The sequence below is a fragment of the Pomacea canaliculata genome, linkage group LG1, assembly GCF_003073045.1.
Source record: "Pomacea canaliculata isolate SZHN2017 linkage group LG1, ASM307304v1, whole genome shotgun sequence".
Classification (NCBI taxonomy): domain Eukaryota; kingdom Metazoa; phylum Mollusca; class Gastropoda; order Architaenioglossa; family Ampullariidae; genus Pomacea; species Pomacea canaliculata.
This window is the reverse complement of record NC_037590.1, coordinates 22763923-22791769: the sequence shown is the minus strand read 5'-3', so window position 1 is coordinate 22791769 and position 27847 is coordinate 22763923. Positions and strand designations below refer to the sequence as shown.

The window sequence follows — 27847 nt, the reverse complement described above, 5'->3', positions numbered from 1 at the left end:
TTAATACGTGCAATTAGGTCACACATGAAACACTTAGATAAGAGAAGTTTAACAAAGGCAAACATGAAACACTTAGATAAGAGAAGTTTTACAAAGGCAACTAGGACAAATGCGGCACAGCTTCAGGACATGAAGTATGAAAGTAATGCAATGCTGACAAAGGTATCGGTGAATAGATGGGATGTATGTGACATTACAATATTTTGACTGCAGTGAGAGGAGTCGTTGGATAGCAGCGCTACCTGATCCAAAAACTAGGCACAAGACCTATATCTCACATCGCTGAGCAAGTATATGTTTGTCAAAATGAAAATTTATATAATGTTTAGGGTTATAGACTCAAAAACTTAAGTAGAATAGTAATTTTGACATAAAAAGGCCACAATCACCCTCAGCAGGGAGTTCGCATGGTGTCCAGGCGCTCGTCTAGGTTTAATGACGTGTTCCCTGTCTCTGTGGCAAAAAGCTTGTCAATAAGATTGAATTCATCGGTCAAGGGTTCATATCTCTTCTCCGGCGCACGTAAATTTTCTTTTGAAACATATTATTTTGTTATTCAACAAAAGAATTAAAGTTTTCTAGGAGTGGACTAGTTTGCTTTAGATGCAATAAACCACCAAAAACCAGACCATTGACTTTTTTATTTTTGTTTTCCCCCTGCTTTTTTTCCCTCTTCTCTTCTCTGCCCCCTCCCCCGTCCCTTTTATTCTTTGCTTGGTGAAGACGCAAGTCTTTGTCCTCGAAAGCACTGGCCACTCGATGACCATCGCAGTTACTATCCCAACCTCGAGACCTGACAACAGTCATCATTCTGGAAGTCAGGTGTCCAGCATTCTGTAATATTTTAGTTGCAGTTTTCCTAGTCACCATAACGTGCAGCTTGATGCTTCAGTGAATTTCGTGTCACCTGGCTGGTGAGTCAGCGAATTTCACCTGGCTGGCGCATTCACGCGTGACCTCGATATCGCTCACATCCTAAGTGTTGAAATCATGAAAGAGATTCACTCGGTTTTCCCGCCAAACGTACACGCCTTCTGCCAGAAAACAATGTCTAAACATATTGATTTAACTGTTTCATTTCTCCTGGTTGATTTTGAAAAGTCTGATCGGTCGATATTTTTATTCGCTTGCTGTTAGTTTTTGACATTCAGTTCCTTTTAAGTTTATATTATTACTCCACGCATTAATACCGACACGCCCACGTGCTCACGTTCATACACACACGCGTGCACACTCGTATATGCACTCACCACACGCTCAGACAATACTTCTGTTATCAAAAATAAAAAATTGTTGCAGAAAATGAAGGAAGAGTTTATGGGGTCACTCTAAAAATAGCCCCTCGGACACTTTTCTTTTTTAACCTATAACTGTCGTCTGCATCTGCATGTTACAACCTGAATACCACGTTTGGTGCTCATTAAACACCAACCGGCACAATCAAAATCGGTCAGTCTCTCTGTCTCTGGCTTTTGTTTGGACGTGGGATACAAGCAAGACCAAAAAAAGTGTAATTACAAAGCGGTTATGACAATATTTCAAATAATTACAAATTCTTGAAAAATGATGAGTATTACTGTGACGCGGCTCAGCCTGGCCGACGACTAGTCGCAGCTCCTATTACAGAATACAGCAAGCGAGTGGCTATAGTGACTGAAATGAATTGCACATGTCAGATGAAAAGAAAAGAAAAAAAAAACGGCCTTCCCCCTCTCATGCACGCGTGCACTCACCCCTCGCACCCTTGCTCCGACATCTATGTCTTCAGCCCCATTCATCTTGTGACGTCCTGGTGTTGTCGCCAGACGTTGACAAGGGGCCTTTACACTGCGCCGTCTGGCCAAACGACTGTCCCCACCGTCCCAGCTGGCTGATGATGGTTCTCGCTTCCAGACACGAGGTAACCTTGACTGAACACTGTAAGTTGCATTCTCTGTTTTTCTCGATTTTTTATTAAGATTATTCTTATACTGATAACATGTTTTTGCATATGCACTTAATGTGTCTGCTTGTTGGGTTTTTTCCCCAGCCTAAATGAAATTTTCTTCGTTGGAAGAAAATATTTTTAAAATCAGAAATTGTCATAGATGCGCTGTCAACGCAAAAGTTTAGAAGCTATTTTTTTCGGGTAAGGTCTTCCTATGGGTGGGACCCAATGGTAAAATATTGTCACATGCACACTGAGGATTGTAATGTCCCGTATTTAAATCTTGTCACGGACACAAGAATTTATGTCTGTATATTGCACCCTTCTGCAGGACAGGTATTCGAGGATTTTTTCATAGGCACACTGGCTTCTTCTCTAGTTTATAAATTTTCTTCTATCTGACCCTACCGAAATCCCATGAAGAAGTGTATGTGGCAAAATTTCCGGGACCGTTCCTTGCCCTAAAAAAGCTTTTCTCTTCTAGGAATTCTACTGCACATGGGTTTTCTTTGAACGCTGACGTCCATCTATCCCAAGTCTGCCTGCTTTCCACTATTTAGTGGCACGAGTTCCCAGAGTTCACTAACACTTACAAAAAAAACAAACAAACAAGCAATTATAAAAACAAAATAAAATAGGAAAGCAAAATATAAAACACCACCACCCCCCCCCCTCCAATTAAAAAAATCTTTATCATCATTTTAAGATTAGTTCTATACTTCTACGATGTTTATCATTTGACGGAGTCTATGATTTCTCCGGGACCTAGATAAACATCTAACGTCCTTAGAGATCAGCTTACAGTGTTCATCGCTCGGCACGTGGCAGCTCCTGACGTACTTGTCACTCGTGGTCGCGCACACCTTTCACCCTAGAGGACGGACCCAAGGTCCTTATTTCAGGTGGTCAGCAACGATCGTGGCAAACGCAACGCAAAAATAACCGTTCATGATATTCTTTCTATAGTATTATTATTTCTCCCTCTCAGTACTTTGTCCGTATCCTACTTGTACGCGCGTGCATTCTTTTGGTAGAATTCAAGGTACGGACTACCACGAGGCCTCAAAATCATATATTCCAATTTCGGCAAATAACATTCAGTTCTGCAAGTAGATGTGGAGTGCATAAGACTTACTTCTGATAAACAGTTCTGCAAGCAGCATACCAAACACTGCGCTGTAACAGTTGCTATATAGAGCGAAAAGCGTTGGACGCAACGGCAAAGAAACGTCAAAACAATGTCCTTGTGCATGTTAAATAATCCTGTTTTGTTAATTAATTGTTCTTCTGAGCAGGAAGTTTCAAGTGTTATATGAAGTTCTCAAGTTACATTTTTACAACTGCAGCTATATGTATATATCTTAGAACGGAAAAGTCAAAGGTAAGCGAGGTGCGATAGTGGCACTGAAGACATCTGTGACAGCGTGGACACACGGACCTTCATGGAGGTCATGTGTAGACCGGCCTCGACCTTCGCTAAACAAACTGGAGAAACACTTGGAAAAATAAGCCGGGAGAGGAAGGGAGGGACAGACATCAGTCACAGAAGGGATTGTCTTTTCTTTTGTCTTTTTTTTTTTTTTAAGTAGCTCACGATCTATTGCCGCCTTGTTTTGGCAGTCCTCTGTCATGTCTTTGTAGTTTCCCTCTCTCCTCCTTTTTTCCCCCGCAATGTTTTTCCTGTGTGGTGTCCCTTTGATTTTTTCCTCTGCGTCTAGACCAAGGGTGGGTAAAAATTGTCTTTTTGCAGGCCGGTCTCAAAATTCTAATTTATGCGGCGGGCCGGTCTCAAATACTAAAAACATAACGCCACATAACAAAAACAAAACACACCTAATGATGCTGGAATGGATAGGAAATGAGCACATAAAGGCGTTCACTTACCGAATTTATTATGTAAAGTGAAGCTGTTTTAATTTGCTCACATAACTTTAAAAGAAGCCGTTTCTTTGAAGGCAGTAGCCCCCGATGCTCTCTAACGACTCTGTCAGACATGTCAGCCGCGTTGTTTGTTATCTTTGAACCTTGTCTGTGTTAGAATGTTTCTAATCCTGTACTTGATAAATTTCAATCAATCAACTAGGCTGAATTTAAAAAAAAATGAAAACAAGTGCACTTAACATTTTGGCAGACGAGCCGGTCTAAAGGTCCACGGGCCGTACTTTGTCCATCCCTGGTAGACTGAATGATCACTTGGGTCAGCGTTTACTTCCTTTCTGATCCAAGCTGGTGCAGTATTGTGGTCACCAACTGATCATTGATTCATGTTTTGGATGACTGTGTGTGTGTGTGCTCGCGCGCGTGCAAAACTGCCTAAGAAACTGAACTTCGTTTTGTACTCTGTTGTAAAGCTTTATTATACTTTGGCTTTTCGTTGCCGGACCAGCTACCGCTACGTTTTTTCCGGCCGGAAGAAGGTGCAGGAACTGTCGCAAGCACACCCATGGCAGGGCAGGTCGGCATCGGCATCGAAAATCCGGCATTGCAGCTGGAAGAGGACAAAGTGAACAACGGCGAGACCAAGCAGTCCACCGACCCCACGGCCCAACTCGACATGAGATGCGATACTGAGGGTGTTGAGCAGCCCAACGACTCCCATTTCCCGCAGACGATGATCAACGGAGTCCACCCTGCATCGAGTCACAACGATGTCAAACCAGAGCAGAACGGACACGAAGAGATCGGTAGTTTCGAGACCTCGGAGAAGAAGGCCACGAACGTGCGTTGCGCTCGTATAGCAGAGTTCTGCACACGAGTGATCTCTCCTCTGGAGGTGGTGAACCACCCGCTGCCAGAGAGCGCCACACGCCTAGACCGCCTGAAGCGCTCCTTCTTCTGTCCCCCGTTCGGGCGCGTGGGCGCCTTCATCCTGGTGCTGGCGGTGTTTTTGGTGTGGTGGGCCGTACTTATCTCCATCACCAACAGCAAGGCCTTGCCCGGCGGCATAATCTTCCCCATGCTCATGCTTTTTGTATGCTGCTGGTGTGGCGGCTACGTCATCAACCTCATCAAACTTCCACCCCTCTTTGGTAAGTTGCGGCTTCTAGTGTCATCACCTGAATATCATTAAGTACATGAAATTAGTTGTAAATAACCGAATAATTGTTCGAGGAAAAGTTGTTACAGGAGAATGAAACGAAAAAGTCTGTAACCGGACAAAACCAACATATAATAAGCTTCGTAAGTGCATTATAAGAATTATAACTAGTGTTGGAATAATTATAGTTATTCCTTTCAAGCTATGTGTATGTACTCTCTTTCTCTTTAACTCTGCTTTCCTCCTTATCAATCATAATAATTCTCCAATAACAAGCCATTATCAATAAAGTAAGAAACCAAATCACAAGGAACGTCACTGTGGTGTTTTTGTTTTGTCAACAAAAACAGCAATGATAAGCTTGTTTGCTCTGATACTGCAATAACAGGTATGCTGATAATGGGCGGTCTCCTGGGAAACGTACCAGGCATCGACGTTGGTCGTCGCATAGATCCCACATGGTCCTCCACGGCAAGGTGACAATGCTTTTATGACATGAAGTACACCTCCGTAAAGTTGGTGCCTATTTGCACGCCGCTTCTCGGCTTTGATAAGGGAGGGAAGGAGCTGGGCATTTTTTTGTGTCGATAATCCTGTTCAAGCCTTGTGCAGTACAAGATATTCGACTATTAGTAGTGCTTCTCTTTAGTTCAAGGAAGTATTGTGTAAAGATTTCTCGCATGTACAGGGAAATATGAAACAATGAGATGTCGAAATTGGCAGACACAACCCACAACAGCATCAATTAGATGTTTTGGGAGTTCTTTGGGGAATAGGATTTTTCGTTCATTTTGTGGGCAGCGTTTATGGGATTGACTGGTGTTTACAGGAGCATCGCCCTGACAATCATCTTGACAAGAGCCGGCCTGGGGCTGGACCCCGCGGCCCTGAAGAAACTGTCGCTGATGGTTCTGAGGCTGGCCTTCTGCCCCTCCATTGTAGAAGTTGTGATGGACAGTGTGGCCGCTCATTTCTTCCTCGCCTTTCCATGGCCCTGGGCATTCATGCTGGGGTACGTAGGCAAAGTATTGCGTTACCACAGATTTATTTCTCTTTTGTTTTTTTCACTGACTGACAGACGACTCTGGGGCGCCTTTGGTTAGTTTTTGTCCTTGTTACCTCTCACCAGTTTTATTGTTATTATTTTATTTTTGTGACGGTTGGGTTACATTGGTTGTACCAGATTAATGTTTTCAGTTCAGGACCAGGAGTCAAACCAGTCCTCAGCTTTCAATGTCAAGGTTAATATGAAGCAACATAATCTCATTGACCTCATTAGTGCGCGTACTTGAAGCTAATTTTTTTTAAACTTAAACATCTTTTCACCTTTTAATTTCCCCTTTTTTTGACTATGCTTAAGTTATAATTCATTTTATATACGTAACTGTACAATTACTTTAATTAGCTGTATCTCTGGTAGTACTTTGTTACTAAATATATTCTGAGGTCTCGTTAAACTATATGGTCCTTCATTTTTATTTTAATTCAATAATTAATCTCACTTAACTTAATAATTTAACTATAAAATGAAACAGGTACAAGCCTAGGCGCATTAGTGCATACCTTACAGTAGGTGAAATGTCAAGGGAAAGTAACCCGAAATGGATAGCTACAATTTGGTGTAAAAACCTCAGATACAATATCTAGAAATCGTGTCTAAAAAGTTGGTCCAATGCTACCGCACGACAGGTTTGTCCTGGCCGTGGTGTCGCCAGCAGTCATCGTGCCGTCCATGCTGGGACTCTCTGACCGAGGGTACGGGCTGAATAAAGGCATCCCTACGCTGGTGGTGGCGGCTGTCAGCCTGGACGCTGTTATGGCCATCACAGGCTTCGGGGTCATGCTCAGCGTCGCCTTCTCCACTGGTAAGAAACCACTTCCGGTGATAGCCACCATTTTAAACTGAGTACATTTGAAAATTGAACATTTTGTGACTAACATCCTCTTTTATTCACCAGTCACACATATGCATTCCCTTTAGGTAATTAATCTTATTTTATTGTCGTCTTTCTCATGTAACAGGCCATTATACTCATCTAGCACTGGAAGATCTCTGTGGGCACTATTTAAGCACTAACCATTTCGTACTTGCCATGTGTTTAGGTAACATTGCATGGACCCTGGTGCAAGGTCCGCTACAGATCATTGCGGGTCTTGCCGCCGGCTGCTTGGGAGGAGTTTTTCTGTGGTACATTCCTCAGCGGTCTAGCGTAAGTACGGAACTGTCAGCAGTCTTGTATGGCATTTTTTAATTTCCAGGACACAAACCACTTCACCAGAATAAGGCGATGTGCTCATTTACTTTGATTTTTTTTTTTAAAAGCTGTGTGCGATTTTTTTTTTAAAGCCAGTTGTGCTGAAGTGGATATAAGCTATTTGGTAAAAAAAAAAAAAATACGATCAGCGAGCAAGAAGCTTTGATGCTTAAGATTTCGAAAGGATGAATGTTTAATTCTAGTGGTGAAGTCTCGTCAAGAATGATGCACACTTTCTGCCTCTTTCCACATACTCAGATTTCCCATTTCTGTTTGTTTAATCGTCCATTTTGAGATTCTGAGAAGTATGGCTGGGATCTGCACGATATTTTGTATGTAATGAAACTGACTGCTACAAATCATTTCCAATTATAATAATTATTATTGTTGTTGTTAAAAGAAACACCTTGTGCTGTTCCGCTCGGTGTTGTTGCTGGGTGGAGGACTGGTAGCTATTTTTGGCAGCAAATACGTGGGGTGGTCGGGCACTGGCCCCCTCGGTTGTCTTGCCATCGCCTTTGTCTCGGGTCTTCGGTGGAGGAAGGAGTGTGGCAGAGGCCAGAAGGTGAGCGCGAAGAGAAAGCGAGAAAAATTAAAACGAATGAACGGAAACCGTGAACATTCTGATGACAGCAACGACGACGATGACGATGACCATGATGATGCTGATGATGAACTGCATGATTTTTTTTATTTTTCTTGAACGACAATGTATATAGCTTAGCCAGTTTACAAGCGCTTTAAAACGGCCTTTGTTTCAGACGCCAGTGGAGGAGGTCATGGCCGTTCTGTGGATGGTGTTCCAGCCTCTATTGTTTGGGCTGATCGGTGCCAAGGTGGATCTGACGAAGCTTCATCCCAGCACCGTGGGTTCGTGACTACAGAACCTATCATTTTGGAAGCTATCTTATGCTCGGCTATCTTATCTGACATGACACCTGCCATTCACTATTTTGTTCTTCTTTAGGAAATCAGTGTTTAAAAAAATGACACTGTAAAGCAGCGGTTCTCAACCTGTTACTTGTGACGCCCCCCCCCCCCCCCTGACTAACAAAGTTACGTCCGCGTGCCCCCCTTAGCCAGCAATGTAAGCTAATTTCACTAATACCAGTATAAGAAACTTTTAAAACATGACCACTTCGCGTCCCCCCCCCTTGTAAGCACTATGCGCCCCACCGTTTGAGAACCGCGGCTTTAAAGTAAATAAAATATCTGATATTAATGACCTTGTGTCAATCAAGGTGACTGGCTGATGCAATATTTCAAAGTCCACTGCCCTTTGAACCCACAAGCTTTACGCCACGAGACTGGAATGTATTGCAGGGTTGGGTGTCGCTGTGATCGCCATTGGCTTGACGTGTCGGGTCATTGTCGCCTTTTCTGACCACGCTAAACTCGGACCTCATCCTTCGGGAACGTTTCTTTATTCCGTTGTCCTGGATTCCCAAGGCAACAGTACAGGTGAACCTTTAGCTATCTTTGCTCAAAACGGATTATATATTTATATACTTGCGGGCTCCTAATCCCACCTTCCTCTAGCCTCCACTTATCGACTTGAAGTGTAAAAATTTGTATAAAAGCCCCATTTCGTATAAGGCAACATCGTTTTGGTTGTCTTTTCTTCAGATATCTCCAACATAAAATCTACCTCCTTGCTCCCTCTTTTACGGTCTCTAACTTATCCTGTGCTTGCTTTCCCCAACCATCGTTGCAGGCGGCGATAGGCGGCATTGCCTTGGATACGGCGATAGAGTTAAACGCGGGACAGGAAGCCATCAATCTAGGAAAACAGGTAAATCTGATTTTATTCTCTCCTTCACCTTTCTAGTCGCATCCTGACAGCTTATATGTCTCCTCATCTACCTTTTTTTTTTAAAGAAAGAAGTGGGAACCTGTGTGATACCTGCCTCATATTACAACTGTTTTGTAATTATAAACAGAGCTATTCTCAGATGTTCGAGTGTGTGGACGCGGAAAAGAAATTAGAAATAAGATTTCCCACTGCGTTCTCTTATTTCGTTTTCACTGTATAGGGCCCCATGTCTGTGACTTTTCTTTTGCTTTGATTTTGAACGCAAACGGTGACTGTGGGCAGGTTCTGACACTGGCAGTGCTGGCCATCGTGCTCACAGCTCCCATCGGTTCGTTGCTTATCGCGCTGCTGGGACCACGTCTGCTGCACAAAACAGAGCTGGGAGGTCAAAACAACAACAGCCATCTCGACAAACAAGCAGACCAAGCGGTAGAGAGAATGGAGAATGGGAAAGTGATTCACATCAAACCGTCTGATTCATTGAATAATAAATGACTTCCTTGCCCACGCTTCATACTGACAGTTTCTGGCTCTGACATAAGAAAAGTAAGAAGTGTGCTCGTGAACTCCATGGCACGGTGATTTTTGTCGTTGCCGACAAATTAAGGGGACGAGAGAAGTACTTTTGATTTTGGTGCTTGTGTGCGCCTTGTTAATAGTCATGTGGGTAGTTTTGCCGTTAACGCTGTTTCAATGTGGCATTTTTTAATAAAAATTAATCAATACCGTCACTTTTAATGTTTTACTGTTAATGCCGACAGTTTCAAAGCGGCATGCTCTGTTCTTTTATTCATGTTATCACGCCAATTAAAAAACATTTTTTGTTGTTTATTTAATTCAGTTTTAATGTAGTTGGTTTAATGTCAGTTTCAACTTGATATTTTATGTTGTCATTTTCAAAGCGCCATTTTTTCAGTTGGTGCCACCAGTTTTTTGGATTGTTTTTTTTTTTTTTTTGTTTTGAACGGCGTAATTTATTAAGGTCTACGCAGATCTGCTTATGGAAAAGAGAATGTTTGATTCATTCATTCATGCCGTGTTTTCTGCTCTGTCTTGCCGACTAGTCCTCAATGTTATCAGCTATAAAAATACTCTTATTTAGCACATTTCGAAGCTAGTCGGTGGAGAATCAGCCATATGTGTGTGTGTTTATATATATACACACAGAGATAAGTGACTGGCTATTGTGATAATCTGTAGCAATTGTTCGTACAATATGTCGGTGGGTGGTGTGGTGGAATAGGTGTTTTACACCACCAGCCAGTAACTAAGGCTATATCAAGGCAAGGCAGCTAGCCCTGTAAACAGATGCCACATGCAGAGAAAGAACAGCGTGCCCGAGACGAGAGCTGAACCCAGGACAGCCAACCATCACTGTATTTGGTGACAGGCGCTAACTGTCCGAATCCTATGTGTTTGTAATGATTTATGTAATGTAATTTATGTAATGATTGTAAGAGTGCTTATTGAACCATGTGCATGTGAGCGATCTTCCTTAATGGGCTGTAGTCTACCGAAGAAACAAAGGAGGCCCTCGAAAGATTACGTACAGAATAACAGGTAAGTACCGTGTAATATATCACTATCTTTCACACATACGGTAGCATGCACGCCTGTTAAGGGAAAAACTGTGTTCATTCGTCAAGAAATAATCTTTAGTGTCGGTACAATGTGAGGTTTTGTTGGGCGTGTGTGGAGTGTGGGTGTCTGTTTACGGTCTAAGTATGAAATGGGGTTCGTGAACTTTCTCTATTTCAATGACGCAAGAAACAAGAGGCTTAAAAACAATGTCAAAGATACAAGGTCAGTTCCCGTTATGGTGAGTCTGAGCACCTGAGGGTCATGTTTACCATCTTCGCTGACATTAGTCATGAACCATAAGACCAGAGTGTATGAGACGTGCGTAGTCATGTGACAAGTGTCGAAACATCTTGTTTACCCTGATCTAGTTCCCCAATCCTACATGTCTGGGTGATAAATATCAAACGTCATCGAGGAAAGGTGTGTATACAAATGACAATTTTCTCTGCCTCGGTTTAGTTATTAATAATGTAAGCACCGTAACACGTTTGTGGAAGTATTCGGGATGATGTTTGACACTCATTATCCAAATACAGAAATGAAAGGAGGGATTAATTAAGTAGTAAGAATTGGAGACCTGAACAAAACTATACAAGACGAGGCACAGCCCATTTTCCTTAAGATATATTCAAATAATATATTACCAGAAACTTTAGGGCCTGAAATATCTTGAGAACAAAAGGATAAAACCTCAACTCCTATATCCATTTCGTATAAGGTTAGTTTTTAGGTAAAAGCTTTTGAAAACGTCAGGAATGTGGAAATATCCAAAGCAAATAATACATAAGCGTCAAAGGTGATCATACAAATTTAGAAGAAAAAAATCCCATCATTCAAATAAAATTTATTCTGCGCTAATACTTTTATTCCCGTGAGACCACATTGTTTTTAACAGTCACAGTTATATAATAAATAATACAATAGCATGGAGTCTGATAGCAAACAAAAGCAAATTTAGAATACTGATAATACTGACTAGCATTTGTAATTGTAGATGTAAAACACCTTTCCCACTCCTTGGTACTTAATAAATTAATGTTGATTATATTGAATAAATTAAAGTTTATTATGTAATGAGTATTAGCCATAAGAAAAAAAAAAATACTGACAACTTGAATAAAATGTCTGCAGGGTAACTAGAGATACTTCAAAAATCATCAAAACAAAATCTCCAGATTTATGCACAGGTCAAAGATAAAGGCCTGACAGACTTGTGAATCTCATCAAATGTAGATCCTAAAATATAAATATTCAAGGCATTAAAGTGATGACAAAATAAGCCATCTTTTCTCAAGCGTTAGCTATGCCAAGAAGGTAAATATTCAGTCTACTCTGGAGACAAGTAAATCCCTCTAAATCTTCTCTTAGTAACAAATTACCTTATTGCTGGATAATCATCAGTCACTTCAAAGCTGTTTATTATTGTTGTTTACCAAAAATAAACAGCTTTATGTGTGCAAAACATATACAGACACATATAAACTTTGTATTTCTTGTGTGTGGTGTTAAAACTGGATATCACAGTAAAATTGGAATTTCAAATCCACAAATGAATCAATGACAAGCCCATATTTCATGATGCTCATCTTGCCACAGAATAATGTCCTTACAGATGTGGATTTGCTGTCTGACAGGTTTTCTTTAATTACCATAAATGATATGGAACTAGAGGACAAATATATTTTTCATCTCTAACAACTTCTCACAATATAGGAAATACAGAAAAAGTTTGTTGAAAATGGATGAGATTTCCAGTCTCCATTGCCCAACCAGTGGCATCATGGATTTCATCAATAAGATGTAAATATACTCTTGTTCATTTTAACTTTCAGTTTAAAAAACCCCTGATTTTTATAATACACAATGAAAAACATTCATTTTGAAGAATGATACCATCTATAGAATCGATGGTAGTCTGTATCTTGATGGATAGTTCATTTCCTAGCTGTCAAATCTTGCAATGCATTTCCATTTTCTTTTTCTTCAGTAGTTTTACTACTGTCAATCATGGGCTGTGACACATCATTTTCTTCTCCAGTTCTTGTCAACCAGGTGCTGTTGTTCAGTTCCTGAAGAGACAGCAAGCTGTCTTGGTCAAATGCCATTGTGATGATGCTTTTCCGCTGCTGAGGGTCAAAGTCTGGAGTCTGATTGAGAAGTCTCTTTCCTGTGATTACAATGAGAACAGCCCCCAGTGGTGCTGTCATGAGAATAGACAGTACTGCTAGTGTCAGGATCTAGAACATACAAAGACAGAGAAAATTGTATTAGTTTAAACAAAACTAACTGCATATCATTGATCTCAACAGCTCTGGCAGTGAACAGGCTACTTGAGAGTACAATATCACAAATATCATCTCTCTCTTATTCTGATACACTGAGATGTACATGCAGAAAAATGGGGATGCACTGGCTTTCTGCATGCAAAACCGAGTAAACGGTCCTCATTTTCAAAACCCCCAAAGCACACAATAAATCAATTTTTCAGTACTCCACACAGATTTCACTCAAAAATCTTGGATGTTTCCAGTTTGTAAGGTTAACACCCCCAGACTAATTCTGTCCCATAAACCTATCTGAACTCCAATACTGCCTCTACCTCTAAATAAACTCCCTGCTTTCGCCCTCACCTCCTGCAATCTTGGTTCCCAATTTTTGTAAAGACATATGCACACGCATGCATTAAATGGAAAATCCATATATCAGATCTCCAAAAGCAAAATGATGGAAAGTCCCCATTCCACCCACCCATACGTGTGGGTTATTTTCAAACTTGACTACTCCCCCTCTTGGCCATAGAGCTAAAGGCTAAAAAGAAGTGAAATAAATGCCTTTTTCGCTCAATTACTGAAAGCAGAGAAATTATGTCTTTATGGTCCTTTTGTTGAAGCAAAAATTAGTAGTCTAGCATTAAATGCAACATCCAGTATATTTCCATTCATGCAGCAAATTTATGAAATCCTGATATCTACATGTAGGGCTTGTACATTTATTTTGTGTGCTAGCATATTTCCTTGATGTGATATGGCTAATAAAATGCCATCAAATAAGTTCCCTACAACCATGGTGCCTATGACAAACTGCCTGATATTTTTTTCCTTGTAGCAGGTATCTTATAAAAAAAGCAGAGTGTGATGATGATTGGTGGTGTGTGTGAGTGAAAGAGTGTGATTATGCATGAAACCCATCCACAATCTATGGACTGTCTCACCAATCAGAGGCTGGTACAAGCCAGTTTGTATTGTTTCTGTTCTTCAGCCAACACTTGCTAAAACATGCTCCTATTTCCCCTCTTTTCTTGTTCGCAGTCACATTAGAGTATCCAAACACAGGCAGGAAATAGTGGCTTCAAGCATGAGCACCAAAGGAAAGCACTAAACAGAGCTAAGATTTATATGCTGCTGCTTCTGCTGAAGATATTTTGCATGATATGCAGCATCTGTGATTGTTGAAAGCAGTGGGCAGTGATTGTTCTGTAGCTCTAGAACTGTTTTTTTTTATACACTGCTTTACTCTGCCAATGTACTACCTTAAAAATTGGCTCATGGGTACAAATGGGCACTTGTAATGTGCCAGGGTGAAATAAAGCAGGCACCCACATTGTGAAAAGAGCATATCTGCGATGATGATGTACTTGAAACAGTATGCAAAGCAAAGAAGCACTAATCTGACGACGCAGCATTATTAGCACAAAAAAACAGTAACACTCATTGAAAGAACCACATGGAGGTATAATAAAAGGGAGTTCAATGGCCCTTTAACCAGCTTTGAAGAGTCCATCTTTCATATGTGAATGTGTTTTGAGAATAAATGCGCTGAACAAGTCTTTGCTGATTTGAAAAAAAAATTAAGCAGGATAATGCATGGTGCCAATTACAGAAATTACAAAATTTTACTGGATTTTCACTACAAAAAGTCATCAAACAAAAGAGCTCTTCACTTTTAAAGTATTATCACAGACAAGTCCATAGCATTTATGTAGCATAGACAGATCGGTTGCAGACAATGAGTACTCTTTAAGGCTGTAGATTTGGGGTATGCAGAACTGAAAATATTGTCTTTATTTCTAATTTTGTGCTTTCAAAAGTTTGTATGGTCATGGGTAGAATTTCTTTGTCTATATGAAACGGGCAGTTCTTTCTAGTTTATTACTGCTCTTCACTCAGTTAATTACTCAGATCGGCTGCTTTAGGCCACAAGGAAAACATTATCTTGTGTGAGTGTGAGAGAGATAACATGTTTATAATGTGTGAGTAGCAATGTATAAATTTTGCTACCATCAGCAGCAAAAAACAATAATAAACACCAAAGTACATGTGTGCATGTTTCTGATCATTAAGCAAACATTTTCCCACCTAACCTTTGTCAAAAATGATCACAGTTTATTTTCTTGAACATCTACTTCTGAATCTCACACATACTTAATGAAAGCTCCACCAGAAAAATGTTTCCAATGATTAAAAATGAACATGCTAAAATATTATACCCAGGTTACTTTTATTTTGACTATATTCTGCGTATGCAACACTGACATCAACATTGATGGGAAAAATAACTTAATGTATTCTGAGTAATTAACACACCAGTGTGTATATTAACATACCAAACCATACAAATTATTTATTGATATGACTTATCTATGACACAGATAAAATAATTAAAAGATGACTACATGTTTTTAAAAAATTTTGCTTTTTTTCAGCAAGAAAACAAAAGGCTCTAATTAAGAATACAAAACATGCATATAAATAAAACCCAAAGCACTTTTAAAATAAAAAAGAGTTTACAAAGCAAAATCATTCAACAGTAAAACCCCTGTATGTTACTCAGAGACAGGCTTTATGTAGAATAAAAAATGTAAATATTCAAAAATAGGTCTTTCCAAAGAAAAGTATATGAACCAATTTTGAAAAGAATATTTTTTAAATGATCTAAATTTGTGATCGATACCATGTCAAAATTACAAAATGCTTATATAAGAATATAGAAATAGTATTTAAATTTGGACTGATATTTTTTTTTAGATGAAAAAAAATGGACGTCAGTCTGACTATTTTCATGGCAACAGTAGATAATATTGTTAATCTAAAAGTCATTGCCACAAACTGCTTATCTTAGAGTGAATATGATAAAAGCAGATGGGATGAAGCACAAGCTCATTCTTAAGACTATTCTGTAAGATGGAAAGTGGTAAACATACTAGTTCGTCAAAATAGCTACCAAATTGTTTATCTGGCACCCCTAGAAGGCAATTATTGCAAGATCAGCAGAATGGCAGAAATGAATGGCTTAATAAATCATTAAAAATCTTAGCTGCTCTTTTGTCTGCTCACATCTTTTGCGTTAATAGACTGCTGATAATGAACAGATTTGTAATAAAGGCTATAATCACTTGTTTTGTGAAGCTAACTGTGCACAGTTCTGACCTAGCTCTTGTATATCTCTTAACTTGGCATCTACATTGGTAGACATAAAGTGTATGGTGAGCAAAATGGAAGTTTGTTAAAACATCTGTCAATCCTCAAAATAGAAAATTCATGCTAATTCTCATGTGAAAACTTTGTATCTTTTTTGCTCTGGAAACAGCATGTCTAATATATCTGAAAAATAAACTAGAACCAAGAGATTTATAAATGCAAAATAATTCTTTCATATTTCTAAAATCTTTCAGCAACCACATAAAGACTGCAAGCAAGACTTTCAATAGCAGTTGAACATCTCACTCTATAAAAGGTATTCAGCAGTGTGTTTTCTCCAAAAATACTACTGATCACACAGAATGATCCTACTTCCAGTTTGAAGATGAAAATGGATGTTCACAGCAAGTAAATGGCTAAAGAGAATTGAATTTATCTGCATTGCAAATTTATTTTTGTGGGAGAAGTGTTGAATTCGTCCCATCATTCACTGTTAGACCCTTCACCCTATCCCCTTCCAAAAAGGACTTCTCAATATCAAAAGAAACTGTGTGTGGACAATGTTTCAGCATCCGTGGCCCTCCCAGTGCAATGACAACAGCACCAATAGGTGCTGCTATCAAAATGGCCAATACAGCCATCATTAAAACCTGGTTGGGAGAAAAGTTTAAAGTTCAGACATTTCATACATGCTTCATCTGAAGCCTGTATGTATGAAGAGCAATTAGCAACATGCAAATATCTGCACCTTTTTAATACACCCCATGCATTTCAATATTAAAATGCCATATATATACACACTTTAAAATTTAAAAAAAAAAAAATCATGCTCCTTCGTGATAATGAATAGAAAGCAAGCATTAATAAACATCTACCTGATGAAGTAGTGAACTACATGTGTCTCACACTTTTTTAAAAAGATTTTGTAAATGTGTCCAACCCCAATGGAAAAACATTTCGCAATTATAGTAAAAACTCCAGCATCCTCTGTTCTGATTACAAATGTATGTGCATCACTAAAAAAATTTCTGTACACAGCTTTATTATAAAATTACTTACTTTAACCTTAACCTTAACTACTTTAACCTCTAACTTTAACTTAAAATGCACATAAACTTGTAATAATAAACTCACCTGTTCACCGAGTGGAATCAGGTCTGTTTTGTTATTATCTCTTGCCGTGTCAAGTGCAAGGGAACCAATGGCTGCCTGGAAACAAAGAGCTTCTTACAATTAAAGACATTATTCACCTAGACCACTGTCTTTCTTTGCCCAATTCTGTATCCCTTCTGTAACATCGGTGCCATATTACACTGCTTCTTCCTCTTACATAGTCGTGTTCCTTCTCTATGTAGATACCTTATTATAAAGCTGTCCACTGGAACATACTTTTTGAAATCTAAACTTGTTCTTTAAAGAGGGTGGAAGACAGACAATATACTTGATGGAAGTGCATTTGTATTTTCTCCTTTATGGCATTTAAGCAATCAGAGTTAGAGTAATGTACAATGAGAAATATTATGGGCAAAGTATTTGAAACTTGCAATAAAGATGGTAAAGGGAGTTTTACATACTTTCACAAAATGTGTATAGCTGCTGGTGAATATTTTGAACATCTGTGACTGAAAAGTGCTTGTACTTTTGCAAATAAGCTATCAACAAGCAATAAACAATACTGAGTGATTTAAAAACTATATGATGTGTAAAAGGAATAAATGTATGAATGAAATTAATGCTCTCCATAAATTTGTTCAACTTTTAATTATCAGCATAATCTCTGTGAACAATAAAAATTTATGAATATTGTTCCCTCTGAAGTCTATGGCTAGCTCATCCATAATAAACACTAAAAATAAAGAATTCATGCTAACCTGCACAGTTGCTTTTGGCAGCCAGGCAATAGGAATAAACAAACGCTCCTTGAGGTTGAGGTTAGTCCCAAAAACTGCCAGAAAACTTACAACCATGCGTACTACCAGTCCAATTGTCAAGACACCAATGCCTTTCCCTGCAACAATGTTTTATTCTATACACAAACTTATGCAGACTAGACTGAATGTGGTGGATATTGTGAAAAATAAAAGACTAACATGAACAGCAAATCTGTCAACAAGCAATACAAATAAGTTTTTCCAGAACAACTTTGATATAGAAGGGTAGATTGGTTTTCCATGAAAGTAATAATGAAGCAGGGTAAGAGTAATGGATATTATCCCATCATCTCCTTTGCTTCGTCAATATCCTAATACTTAACCTAAAACCTACGTTATTCATTTTTATAGTATCACCCAGTATTTGCTACCCCACATTAGTTGATGTCTGTAACTTCTGCCAGGCTACAAGACCTGCCTTCCCTCCAATATCAAAGAGGGGCTATTCTTTCTTAATGAAATGGGATTAAATTTGTACAGTAAAAGCATTAAAAATAATATTAGTAGCCTGAGCTGGCACATTTCTGTTATTTACTTGTTTTATTCATCATATATAATTTACAATGTGACGTGAGGACCTTTAGCTGTTATGAAAATTCTCCCAGATGCCACACCTCAATCAATAATTTTATGTGTACTCTAAAATAACTGAACAGATAAGCATTGTCAAGACCACTGACACCAGGCAGTGAATATGATTTCTATGTGATGTACCATTTCTATGCATGTCATATTGTCATGCTAACCTAAACACATGACAGTGCAATGTAAATGAGTACTTTTCTCAATGCCATACCTAGACTTAAAACTAATATGACACAAATCAACATTTCTTCCTTACATTAGAATGCTAGCTTCTTTTTTCTGAAAAAAATGATAATTTCTTTACCAACAGTTTCTGGTTCCAAAGATGCTATATTGACCTGCGCCCCAATCAGACCAAACAGCAGAGGCTGGAAGATCATCCACAAGACACCTGTAACCCCTTCGACAGGATTCTGCACACAGTGAAATTCCCATAGCAAGTATGCTGCAAATACAGATCTAAAAGCAAATCCTTGGACCACCATTAAAGAGATGGATTAAACTGGCCATCATACACCAGACTGCAAAGGTCTAATCTGAGTGAACACCCCTCTACTCTGCTCTCAAGATAAATGTTTACATAGATCACCAACACAGAGAGAGGTCAAACCTGACAAATCACCTGTCCACAGACATGATTAACATATGATCCCAGCTCTCCCACTGGTACAACTTTGATGATTATCTTTTTCATTTTCTGTAAGCCTGTTCTCCTCCATTCACACCATAGTCCAGTCACTGGTTGCATTAATTGTAATTTTCAATCTTAACTTTAAATTACTTGAATCATCTGCCAATGCAAACACTAAAAATAAGCAACACCCCATTTCCCCTACTACATAAAGAACACATTGTAAAACTGTGCATTATAAATTTAAAATCAGCTGGTAATTTTAAGTCTAGTGAGGAACAAGTTTTTTTTTCAAATAACCAAGTAAATTACAAGGCCAGATACTATTTCCCAGAGTCTGGATTAATACACCTCTTTCCTTCTGTTTTCATGATACACATCTACAAACATTACCAGGCACAGAAAGAGGTCAACCAGAAATCATATTAAAGAACAAAAATGTTAATGCTAATGTTTTGTGCCATAACACAACCATCAGATTAATTAAAGAGCAAAACATGTTAAAGCTAATAATACAACCATCAGATTTAAGAGGACTTAAAACCAAAAAAAGGTTGTATATAGAAGGATACTTCTGAACAAAGCAAATAAATAGGAATCAGCATTACTCTTTTGCCTTTTGGCACTTCAGATCGCCAACGGAGGGCAGCCACAAAGGAAATGGTCAGACAACCCAAGGGACCTGCTCCAGCCCAGTCCACCATTTTGCTCCCAAAAACAGCCAGCATTCCTCCTCCCAACAACATTGCAGATCGAAACAACAGCAGATGTCTCTGCAATATTACATGTGCACAAAAATGTACATTTTCTCATTTTTCAGCCTGATGATTTATTAACACTGCTTAAGACTTCTGAGATAATAAAACAAGAAAAATTTGACAAGAATATGGATAAGAGGTATTGCAATTTGAATTTCAATGACACTTAGAGAGTTATTGAAGCTAAAATAATATTTCCTGTAAATCTGACAACTTACACTCTTCTTTTGTGGAATATACCACAAGATGATGCCACCAAGCATTCCATAGACAATTCCAATAACTGCCTCCAAAGGTCCCTTACAGATGTTCCATGCAATGTCACCTTAAATAATAAATATTAAGAATTCAGAGACCGTCAGTCAACACTTGGAAAGAAAGTTTACTCATAAATTACTGGAGGCCAGTTACTTCACTGATAATAATTACCAAAGACATACATTAAATACTTTTAACATATACACAATACATACAATACCAGGCACACTACAATATCGACCTGTAGAAAAAGAAATTCCCAGCAGAACACCAAATCCAGTAATGGCAAGCACATCATCCAGACTTGCAGCTGCAATTACAAGTGTTGGTATTCCTTTGTCTATCCCATATCCACGTTCTGATAAAGACAGCAACGAAGGAACCACCACTGCTGGTGAGACAGCCGAGATTACAAACCTGCGCATGAGATAAAAGTCATCAGCTGGTTCAATTTTGATGAGATCAAAAACAAATTTAAAAAATAAGCTAACCAGTTGTGCTATTGTATATATTAACCTCATGCCAACTGACAAGTCACGAGCAAAAAGATTTCTATTGCTTTACTGAAATACACATAATAAACACTTTAAAGAATATAAAACTCTGCATACCATCAGCACCTACATAGCTCTGCTTCCTGTGTTCTACTCCTTCTACGCTTTTCTCATCCACAGACTTTGATAAACATCTTAAACATTGCAACATTATAGAAAAGCTCCTTTTAGGGACCACAAATTTTACAATCAAAAAGCATACAATAACACTGATAATGAAGATGTGATCAGCAAGATTTAATTTAGGTCATTCCAACATAGTGTTAAATGAAAGAGCTCCAATCACTCTGTTTATGTAGAGAAAGAGACAGATCTAGATGAATACTTCCATGAAAATTATGAGAAAAGAAAAAAAAAAAGACTCATTATTTGTAAGATAAAACTTGCTCACCAAAATACACATGCATGCACAGGTAAACACACACATTCTCATTTTGTGTAACTGTTCTTACCCCAGCATAAAGCCCCAAGGCCACGGAAAGTCAAGTATTAGATATGCAGCAACACCAATAGCAACTGTCTCTGATAGGCAAGGTGAAAATGCCAGCCGAAGAACTGCAAAGGACAGACGTCGAAGTGCTTTGGGATCAAGTCCCAGTCCTGCCCGAATCAGGATGACAGTAAGTGCTATTTGCCTATTGAAAAAAATAACACGATAAGGAAGTGGATTATGAAGAATACAAAGTAATTCATTTACACAAGGATGCCTAACCACAAAGTTCTGATGATCAAATATTATTGTTTCCAGAAACACAATGCAACTGAATGTAATATTTGGCTACAGAAATAGCCAATTCAAGAAACATGCTTTTATCTCGTCTGCTGCTCTTTCTCTGGCTGCCCTCTCTCATAAATTTGTCTTTTTATGATACTCAGTAGCATGCACTAGAGTGATATTCAAATTTTAATTTGTTCTTCTACACTCCTTAACATCTTAACTTGGTTTTTCAGAGACAAATCTCTGAGGTAGTCACAATAAATAAAAACTGCAGTCCTAGATATGACATTTTAACTCTTCTGCATGGAACTTTTTTTTTTTTTAAAAACTATTTAGCTTCTTCTCCAAATATCTTTAAAAGAATATACATGTCCTATAGGATATAAGAGAAAGGAAAACTTAGTCCAGAACAAAAAGTGTGTGCACACAGCACCTAGCTCCAGATCCCCAGCTTTGGTTTATGTCCTTGGCAATGTCAATGCCAGGCACATTGCCTAGAATTCCTCCTACAATCAGCATTCCTGCAACCAGTCAACATTTGCACTTCAAAGCATCATGAACATGCACAAAACTCGCATCCTAACATATTTGTACTTATTCTAATGACAGCCAAGGATCTTAACTCCTAAAACAGTAAAAGGTCTTCTTTTCTTTTTGAATCATCAACCAGAGTAGCTTGAAGGAGTATTGGTTGGGTAGTAACAAGCCTGTCAGGTCTTAAATGATTTAATGATTCAGTTATGAAAAGTGCCTATTGCATATGAGGTTTCAAGTGTCATCTGCTGTAGGAGAGAGTTTTGTCTGCTTAAAAAACTGTCATCACTATGAGACAGTACTCTACTTGTGTCAGTGTCATAGCATTTGTGTTTATCATTGAAGAATAAATATTTGTCAGCAAATATATCTGTAAAACTGATTAAAGAAATACTCTTAGATGAGAACAGGAATTTGATATGGTATTGCTGAAGATGACAACTCAGTTTGTCTTAAGAAGAATTTTATGCAATATTTGCATCTTAATTTTTAAAAAATTCCCCATTTGGATGAATGTAAATTAATTTGATGTACATACAACATAAAAGAGTGGCTGTTAACAGTGTATTTTTGGGAGAACTTTGATATAACACTTGCATCCTATTAAGCTGTAATTGTTCAAATACAGCCAGCCTCTTTCAACAGTTGGAGATCCAAAATTAAACCAATTGGTGGTTGACTAGATTACTCAGAGGTAAAAGCAAGGGGCATACATCAGTGATTGTGGTTAGTTTAAAAAAAAAATATATACTTGCTGCTCTGACAGTTATAATTGTTAGGAGATTGATTGCATAGCGTATGATTCTGACAATCTGCCATTGACGTATATGTCTATACAGTTATGATTTATTAGACTTATTATTCCTTTAGTTCTACTTTCTGCACCCTTTCTCTATCTTCTCTGTGTGCCCGCGCATGTTTTGCGTGCGTGTATGTGTGTGTGCACATTTGCTTGCACTAAACACAATCACACAAAACAGCCTGTCAATTCTTGTTTCCCTAAACACTTCTTCGATATCAGCAGCCATGTGTAGCATTACAATATTTTCACATTAAAACTGGCATTACAAATGCAAAAAGGAGTACAAGATAGAGCAAGTAAAATATATTTCACTGATATTTGCAGATGCACTTGGACATTCGTGAACATAAATTAGCTGTGCTTTATTTCCCTGTGAGTCTGCTCTGTAGACTGTGAACAAAGCTGTTTGTGGCTGGCGGATGACAGCAAGAAACTAAAAATAGCATTTCCAGTCACAGCACACACCTAACAATATCTCACATTGATTCTTCAGAATACACTAATATTAAACATCTTAATCAATCTATTTTTTTTTTCTACAACTATGAGTAAATCTTTAGAAACCACAAGCTAAAAAAAAGCATAATTCATAGTTATGAAATTATAAGCAACAATGAAAACTATATTAAAAACAGTACCTAAAGGGGCGGTAGCTTCACCAAGTTGACAAGGTATCCTCCACACCAGCAGAAAAAAAAAAGGAGGAAGGAGGGAGAAGAAGTTGCCTCCAGGCAAGGCATCATCCCCAGTGAGTGACCACAGCACACCCCACCACAGTGCTCCAACCAAAACCACAAAGAAGCAAGCACCAATCCGACCATGGGGAGGGCATAGGAAGGCAAAATGCAGGCGCTGAAGCAAACTGGGGTTGTCTGACAGCGGATGGTGATGTGCCAGTACAGGTCTGCAGCACTCCAGGCAGCTGGTGTGACACTTTCTGCATTTCGTCAAGTCTTCTTCCACTGGTTCTTCCTGAACTTCAAATTCAACCTCGGGAATTTCTCCATTTTCTATCTTACTATTCATTTTTGTTGTATTCTCTTTTTTTTAAAGAAAAGTCTGTGTTTTTTCCCTTTTTTAGAAGTTGGAATTTTCAAGATAGTTCATTTTTATCAAACCATTTTAAAATTTGAATTTATTTTTAATGTTTTAAGACAAATACTCAAGCAATGAGCAGAACTTTTGTAACCAGAGAAGGTTGTTTCTTCCTTTACGCTGCTTTTATCATCAAATTAGGCTCAGCTTAATTGTGACACTGCTTCCTGTACCAATGTCAAGTAAAAATGAGACCGTCACTGGCTAGACACAGAAACCTTTTGTTTTAAATGTTTACAGTGATTAATTTAGCTTCTGGGGCAAACAGTGCCGTAGATAAGAGGTTCTGTCACTGTGTATGATCAATCTTGCTGAGGCAACCTGGTACTGGCCTGTGGAAATCGTAAACAAGTAACTGTGTATGATCAATCTTCCTGAGGCAGCCAGATATAGGCCTGTGGAAATCATAAACAAGTAACTCTGAGTCAAGAATATGTAGCAGCATATGAAATTTAGACAGGCAGTAAGAAAGACCAAAACCTCTTCTACACAGATTCCAGGTGTCCCTCTGCATATGTATGTGTGTGTGTGTGTGTGAATATTTGTGTGTGTGTGTGTTCACCTCCGAGTGGATAAAATTTTAGCGTTAAAAAAAAACCCAGTAAGATTAATAATGGCAAGTCAGCATGACAGTAACTTGAAAATGGAAAACTGATGACAAAGTGGTGAAGATGTATGACCACGAACACAAAATTTAGCAAGGTGACATTGCTGAGAGGCACAGAAACAAAATGGATTGGCCCATAATTTTTAACCAATTCCTTGCTCTTGAAAGTTTAAAATAAAAGTAACTGGCATAAAAAGGACAAAACAGCTAAAATTAGTTATATTTTTTAAACTGCTACAACCACAGCCTTTACATGGGGCCATATCCTCAAACATTCTCTTTGTAAAGAACATTCATCACTATCTCACACACTGATCTAATTATGGTCTCATGTATAACCAGTAAAACTAGAAGCAACAAACTTGTATCAGTTTTCCGTCACTATGTTTTAAAATCCATTTTGATAATGCCACGATAATAAATGCCACATTGTAAGGATCTCTAACAAACTTAAGATCATGATCTTGTACTGAAAGGTGTCAAAACTTAGTCAAGAAAGAAAAGAGTAACCGGTCTGATTCACTTTACATTGTGGATGAACCGTGGGTTGGTCCCAGCTACTAAAGACCTATAGCAATAAATTGTTTCCTTTTTGTTGCTTCAAAGAGGTCAGAACTTCTCAAGGAAATTCTAGTTCTTACATGGAGGGTGTGCTACTTCATGTCCCCATCCACCCACCAAGACGGCTTCTACAGTTAGGCTTCATTTTTTTTTTACCTTCAGTATTTCACAACTTCTGTTAAATTTTTTTTATTTTAGCGTACTCGAGACGACACAGTCTCACTCGCCTTGGAATAATCTTTATTTTATTTATTCAACGAAAACGCACGTACAACACGCAAGCTCACACACACACACCTTAATTTGGTACAGACTTGCAAACCTTGAATGTAATTAATATGATTATAAAGTTTATCTTGTGATGACTATATATTACATAATCTGTTCATTGTGATTGCGATAACTGGGTGAGCCAGTGACTTTTGTTTCTAGTTATCTTTTGCTTTGTCGCTTAACACTAAAAGCAACATCTCTTGTGCTGCTACCACCGTACACGCGCGCGCGTGTGCCTGGCTGCACCTATATACACACCTCTTTTTCCCCGTAGTGTGCCAGTGCGAACGTCGTTCACTGTCAGTATGATCAGTTCACGCCCCAAAGCCGAGCATCTTCCTACGCAATGTTATTCTGCTAACGCCTGTAGCATCTACTCTGCTATACCTATAAGCACTTTAATTATTTATGCCCAATTCTATGTGCGTTACAAAATATTAAGGGAGGGGGATTCCAGGTACGTGAACCTCTTTACAGCGTACCAAAAGAACTCGCGGTGAAATGGCATTTCTCCCGCACTCCAAGTGTTTAGAACCACACACCTTGCGGGGAGACAGGTTGTCGTAATGACCACGTTGTGGCGAGCCAAAGATGCTTTGGACGGGCAGGAATGATTTGTCACTGTGCTCCTAAACAAACTAATGCATGCATGCACGTTGGTTGGTTTGGCGTGAAAGTGCTTCAACCTAAAGGTGATTTCGCACTATGAGGGAAGAAACCGGAGGAAAGCCTTGGGAACAAGTGTCACATTCGGAGAGTGTTCCGAGATCTCTACCCATGACCTGTCTCTCTGTAGCAGTGATGAACGAACGTTTTAACCACGGGCACTCCCAGTGGGTGCAAAGCAGGCTGGTTGTTTTGATTGGAATATACTCCCACCTAGATGTCATTTTGCACTATGAGGGGGAGGGGGACAGGGAGGGTACAGGAAACTGGAGAAAATCCCTCGACCGCCGGCCCTGCGAACAGGTGACACATATAGAGTGGCCCGAGACATAATTTGAAACGGCCGTGACTAGGAGTGTTTTTAACCCCTGTACCACCGGGTGTCCCTGCTTTTCATCGGCTGTTTATATGAAAAATAAAATCGGGAGCTATACGTGACCCGCTCTAGGATCATTCACCACGCTCGACGCAGCGTTCGTGTGGCTGGCTACAGGAGAGTAGGGGGTGCAGAGTGGAGGAACAAAAAAGCGCTCCTGTACTACGCCACCAGTAATCTAAATCACAATACAGCTAAATTTACAGTACACTTAATGTTTCCCAGCACACACTATACATGCACTGGGCAGCTGAGCTGGTCGAATGAAAACAAAGGAAATTTTAAATCTTCATGGGCTACTCGATCAAATATTGTTTATTTTTTTAATTATGCCTGACCATGTAAACAATGTCATGCCATATACTGACGCCATTGTCGATATCAACCGTTTAATGTTTTGCTACTTATTACTTGAAGCCAGAACCTGCTTGAAAATCTGGCTAATAAAATTATCATACTGCTCAAAAGACTAATTCTCATTCTCTGAATATAAAATAAATTTATATCTTTCCTAGCCCCAAAATCACCTAAAACTTACATGGCTTTTCTGTATATGGGCGAGATCGAGTGTTTTATTTGGATTTTTCTGTTGTTTTTTTTTAATAGAGATTATCGTAGGTTAATAGGTGTGTTAAGTATAAGTTCATAATTTCATTTGAATGTTACAACATTATTGCCTCCCTTTAAAGCACATTGAACAAATCATCAATGAGGAAAGAATAATTTGGTGCCCGACGTCATGTCACGACCACGTTGGATGTAATTCAACCATAACAATTTAACACTGCAGGTGCACGAGTGATTGACATACGCGTTTGTGGCATTATTATTATACACACCACATGGATAATATTATCCTAAGAAACATTCATTGCCGTCCTCGTTCTGACACTTTCACTGACTACTCCGGCAAAGATATTTTTTTTTTTTTATTAAAGCGTGTGCGTATGAGAAGTCTCTGACATATATATAAAACGGCATGCTCTGTGTTTATACTTTTTATTCACACCTGTGGAATGTTAATAACTTATGATTACTATTTAGGCAAGAGTTAATATATTAGTATTCGAACCAACATTATCAAAATGTAGGCAAGTCTACAATGGTGTAGCTAATAAACTGAACCTTTAGTAAATCTGGCAACAAAATCAGAAATGATCGCTTTCATTTAGATATATATAGCATATACTCTTGATGAGCTTGCGCAATCCTAAGCGGCGCGTACGCGCATTTTCATGAACCTACCGTAAAAAAATATACATATTCACATCAAAACGCTACACAGATTCTTGGATAATTATGTACTTACGCCAACTGTCCTCTCCATTCCATCTAATATATACCGCCAACACGCTCTCAATCCAACTCTTTAATAGCCTTCCCGCATGTGATTACGTCATCAGTTCTTGAGAGGTCGTGCACAAGTTCTTACTTGTTGTCAGTAACTACAACATACGGGCAACTGTAA

The 27847-nt window shown here is 38.8% G+C and overlaps 2 protein-coding genes across 4 annotated transcripts; one reads left to right on the top strand and one right to left on the bottom strand.

Moving 5' to 3' along the window:
- The first annotated feature begins 123 nt into the window (after nucleotides 1-123).
- On the top strand, nucleotides 124-14379 carry LOC112564760 (sodium/hydrogen exchanger 9B2-like). Its single transcript, XM_025239819.1, is given in 15 exon segments — nucleotides 124-162; nucleotides 1769-1900; nucleotides 4314-4956; nucleotides 5353-5440; nucleotides 5794-5976; nucleotides 6654-6829; nucleotides 7068-7174; nucleotides 7620-7784; nucleotides 7981-8089; nucleotides 8543-8595; nucleotides 8597-8680; nucleotides 8934-9011; nucleotides 9315-11033; nucleotides 12327-12413; nucleotides 12601-14379. Coding segments are annotated over 13 exon segments (2064 nt in total). The 5' UTR covers nucleotides 124-129; the 3' UTR covers nucleotides 9528-11033; nucleotides 12327-12413; nucleotides 12601-14379.
- On the bottom strand, nucleotides 11441-27835 carry LOC112564778 (sodium/hydrogen exchanger 9B2-like). Of its 3 annotated transcripts, none has more exons than XM_025239852.1 (11): nucleotides 27689-27834; nucleotides 23440-24228; nucleotides 21899-21986; nucleotides 21200-21382; nucleotides 20435-20610; nucleotides 20154-20260; nucleotides 19786-19950; nucleotides 18851-18959; nucleotides 17902-18038; nucleotides 17165-17239; nucleotides 11441-12850 (listed from the first exon to the last, which is right to left on the bottom strand). In XM_025239852.1, the coding sequence occupies exons 2-11, from the start codon at nucleotides 23825-23827 to the stop codon at nucleotides 12548-12550; spliced, it is 1731 nt and encodes a 576-aa protein (XP_025095637.1). In that variant the 5' UTR covers nucleotides 23828-24228; nucleotides 27689-27834; the 3' UTR covers nucleotides 11441-12547. The 3 variants fall into 3 exon arrangements, with proteins under 3 accessions (XP_025095637.1, XP_025095644.1, XP_025095652.1); XM_025239859.1 differs by having other exon boundaries at nucleotides 23440-24291; nucleotides 27689-27809; XM_025239867.1 differs by lacking the exon at nucleotides 11441-12850 and adding an exon at nucleotides 14517-16680 and having other exon boundaries at nucleotides 27689-27835.
- Between the last annotated feature and the right edge of the window lie 12 nt (nucleotides 27836-27847).

Coding starts and splice junctions, on each gene's coding strand:
- LOC112564778 (XM_025239852.1), bottom strand. CDS start 23,827: ATGAATAGTAAGATAGAAAATGGAGAAATTCCCGAGGTTGAATTTGAA. Junction 17,240..17,901: donor TGCCAAAAGCAACTGTGCAG/GTTAGCATGAAT, acceptor CTTTGTTTCCAG/GCAGCCATTGGTTCCCTTGC. Junction 12,851..17,164: donor TGATTCCACTCGGTGAACAG/GTGAGTTTATTA, acceptor TGTATGTTCTAG/ATCCTGACACTAGCAGTACT.